The sequence below is a fragment of the Morone saxatilis genome, unplaced genomic scaffold, assembly GCF_004916995.1.
Source record: "Morone saxatilis isolate NCDOM2014 unplaced genomic scaffold, NCSU_SB_2.0 Contig23, whole genome shotgun sequence".
In the NCBI taxonomy this organism is placed as follows: domain Eukaryota; kingdom Metazoa; phylum Chordata; class Actinopteri; family Moronidae; genus Morone; species Morone saxatilis.
The window spans coordinates 9,411,476-9,413,501 of record NW_023339796.1 but is presented as its reverse complement, the minus strand read 5'-3'; the positions used below and the strand labels follow the sequence as shown (position 1 = coordinate 9,413,501).

General features: G+C 39.4%; 1 protein-coding gene across 1 annotated transcript in view; it reads right to left on the bottom strand.

Moving 5' to 3' along the window:
• The window catches only part of LOC118334774 (corticotropin-releasing factor receptor 2), a 31,457-nt gene that overhangs the window by 9,863 nt on the left and 19,568 nt on the right, over nt 1-2,026 (bottom strand). Inside the window, exons 3-4 of the mRNA XM_035670838.1 lie at nt 1,194-1,279; nt 512-618 (exon numbers count right to left, since the gene is read on the bottom strand). Of these exons, the coding sequence (XP_035526731.1) occupies nt 512-618; nt 1,194-1,279 (193 nt within the window). The remainder of the gene's footprint in view (nt 1-511; nt 619-1,193; nt 1,280-2,026) is intronic.

The following is a 2,026-nucleotide window of genomic DNA, read 5'->3' as shown; positions in this document are numbered from 1 at the left end:
GTACAGTCACGGATGGGTTTGGGGAGAGAGATGAAAATGTCTTATCCTGCTAAGAATGGGAGCTGGGAAACACTAAATAGATATAGATTCCTTCATGAACTCTAAAGAGGTTTAATCGCAGAACAAAATATTGACTGTTCTGGTCTTCAACCTAAGGAAATCAATATTTGCCTTCAGTGGCGCACATCGATCAAACATGAAAAACCTGGTTGAGGCTGTTTAGTATCTGCCCTGGTCTGTCATGGTAGTGTGTGTTTGTGTGTGTGTGTGTGTGTGTGTTTAAACCAGGACATGAAACAAGGTACGACTGCTTAGAAGAAAGACGTGTCATGAAATACAAATTATGTCTTTCTTAGTGCTCCATCTGAGCCGAGCTGCAGAGTTCCATTCATTTGACATAAGCGAGGTAATGATAAGTAGTCCGCAGATATTACATGAATTTCCCTGATTGTCTTCTATGAGGTCTCATGCATACAGGACACACTTAGATGGGTACTATTTCTGTACTTGCCTTAAGCACAAGAAGAGAATGAAGGCCACGACTAGAGCTCCCACGGAGATACAGTGGCCTAGGTAGTTGATGATCAGCGCTATTTTATAATGCATTGGATATTTCCTCTGTGAAGAAAAGACGTGGATTACTTCTTTAATGTGACTGATGGGTAATAGAACAAAGAGAAGAGGTTGTAAATGCATAAATACATGACTAGAACCAGAGATTTTTTTATCTATCTGGGCTTCATTGTTTTGAAGTTTAAGTCAAGCGAGAGAAGGCAAACGTCATTGACACGCTTCAGATTTCACAGCTTAAAATTAACTGAGAAAATAGAGCAAGACCCAGAAATACACATAATCAGGAGACATGATGTGAGGTAATCAGGCCAAAAACTCATTACATACAATACATCAGCACTTACAGTTTGGCCTTGGGCTTTGCTTATAGGGACAAGACTGTACCAATGTACTTGGTCGTCCAGAAACAAACACTCTGCACTCGCAGAGAATAGAAAATGCAGTTCAATAAGCGTTATGCAATCAAAACACCAAATTTCCTGTGCTACATCTGATTGTTTTTCCCTGTGGGCCATTAGCGTAATGATGAGTAACGAGCATTGAGCTAAGGTGGATAACAAAGTGCTTACAGGATGAAGGACATAGCAAGATTGTTCCTGCTCCTGCGACACCACACTCACCTTCTCCTCCAAAATAGGTTCACAATTGGAGTAATTGCTCTTCAACGCCCACGTCCCATTATCCATGCATTCCCTGTAAGCACTCCCTGCAAGAAAAAGAGTTGACAGGCAGAGATGAGGCATGGTTGAGAAAACAATGAAATTGTAGTATTGTTGCAAACATTGTTGATGATTTCAAATACTTGTAGAACTCAATTTGTTGAGTTTGTTTGTTCAATTCTTTCATCTGTATTCATCATCACCAGACACCGCATTCAGCAGAGTCGGTGCTGGTGCAGGCCAGCTGTTGGCAAGGTTATAGTGAAGTGTTTGCCAAGTAGGTAAGCTAAAATATCCCTGTAATTTCTTTAAAGCTCAGTTCAAACTTGAGCACTACTATCTCTGTGAGTCTCAGGCGGAATACCAATTCAGCAATACACATTTTTATTCATGGTGGGGAAATGCAAAGCCTCTTATTCTGTCAGTTTATTTGCATATCTTTAAAAACCTGCTTTCCACAATCAAATTTGAATTGCATTTTTCATTTTGCTGTTGCTCACCGCACATTCAGAGGGCCCCTTTATCTCTTTAACACAGAAAAATGTATAGAGAAAAACACAGCAGCAATATATGTGTGTGAAGTTTAAATTCTTCTATTCTGTCATGGCCAACCACAACCACTGCGCTGTCAAGATACACATAATTTATTATTTAGATTTCTTATTATTGTGCACAAACACTCACATTGATTACGCTGCTGTCAGAAGCTAGTACTGTCTGATTTATACTGTTTTCAAAAATAATAGAGTCACTATACCTTTTGTTGTTATTCTACTAGGTAATATTTCATCCAG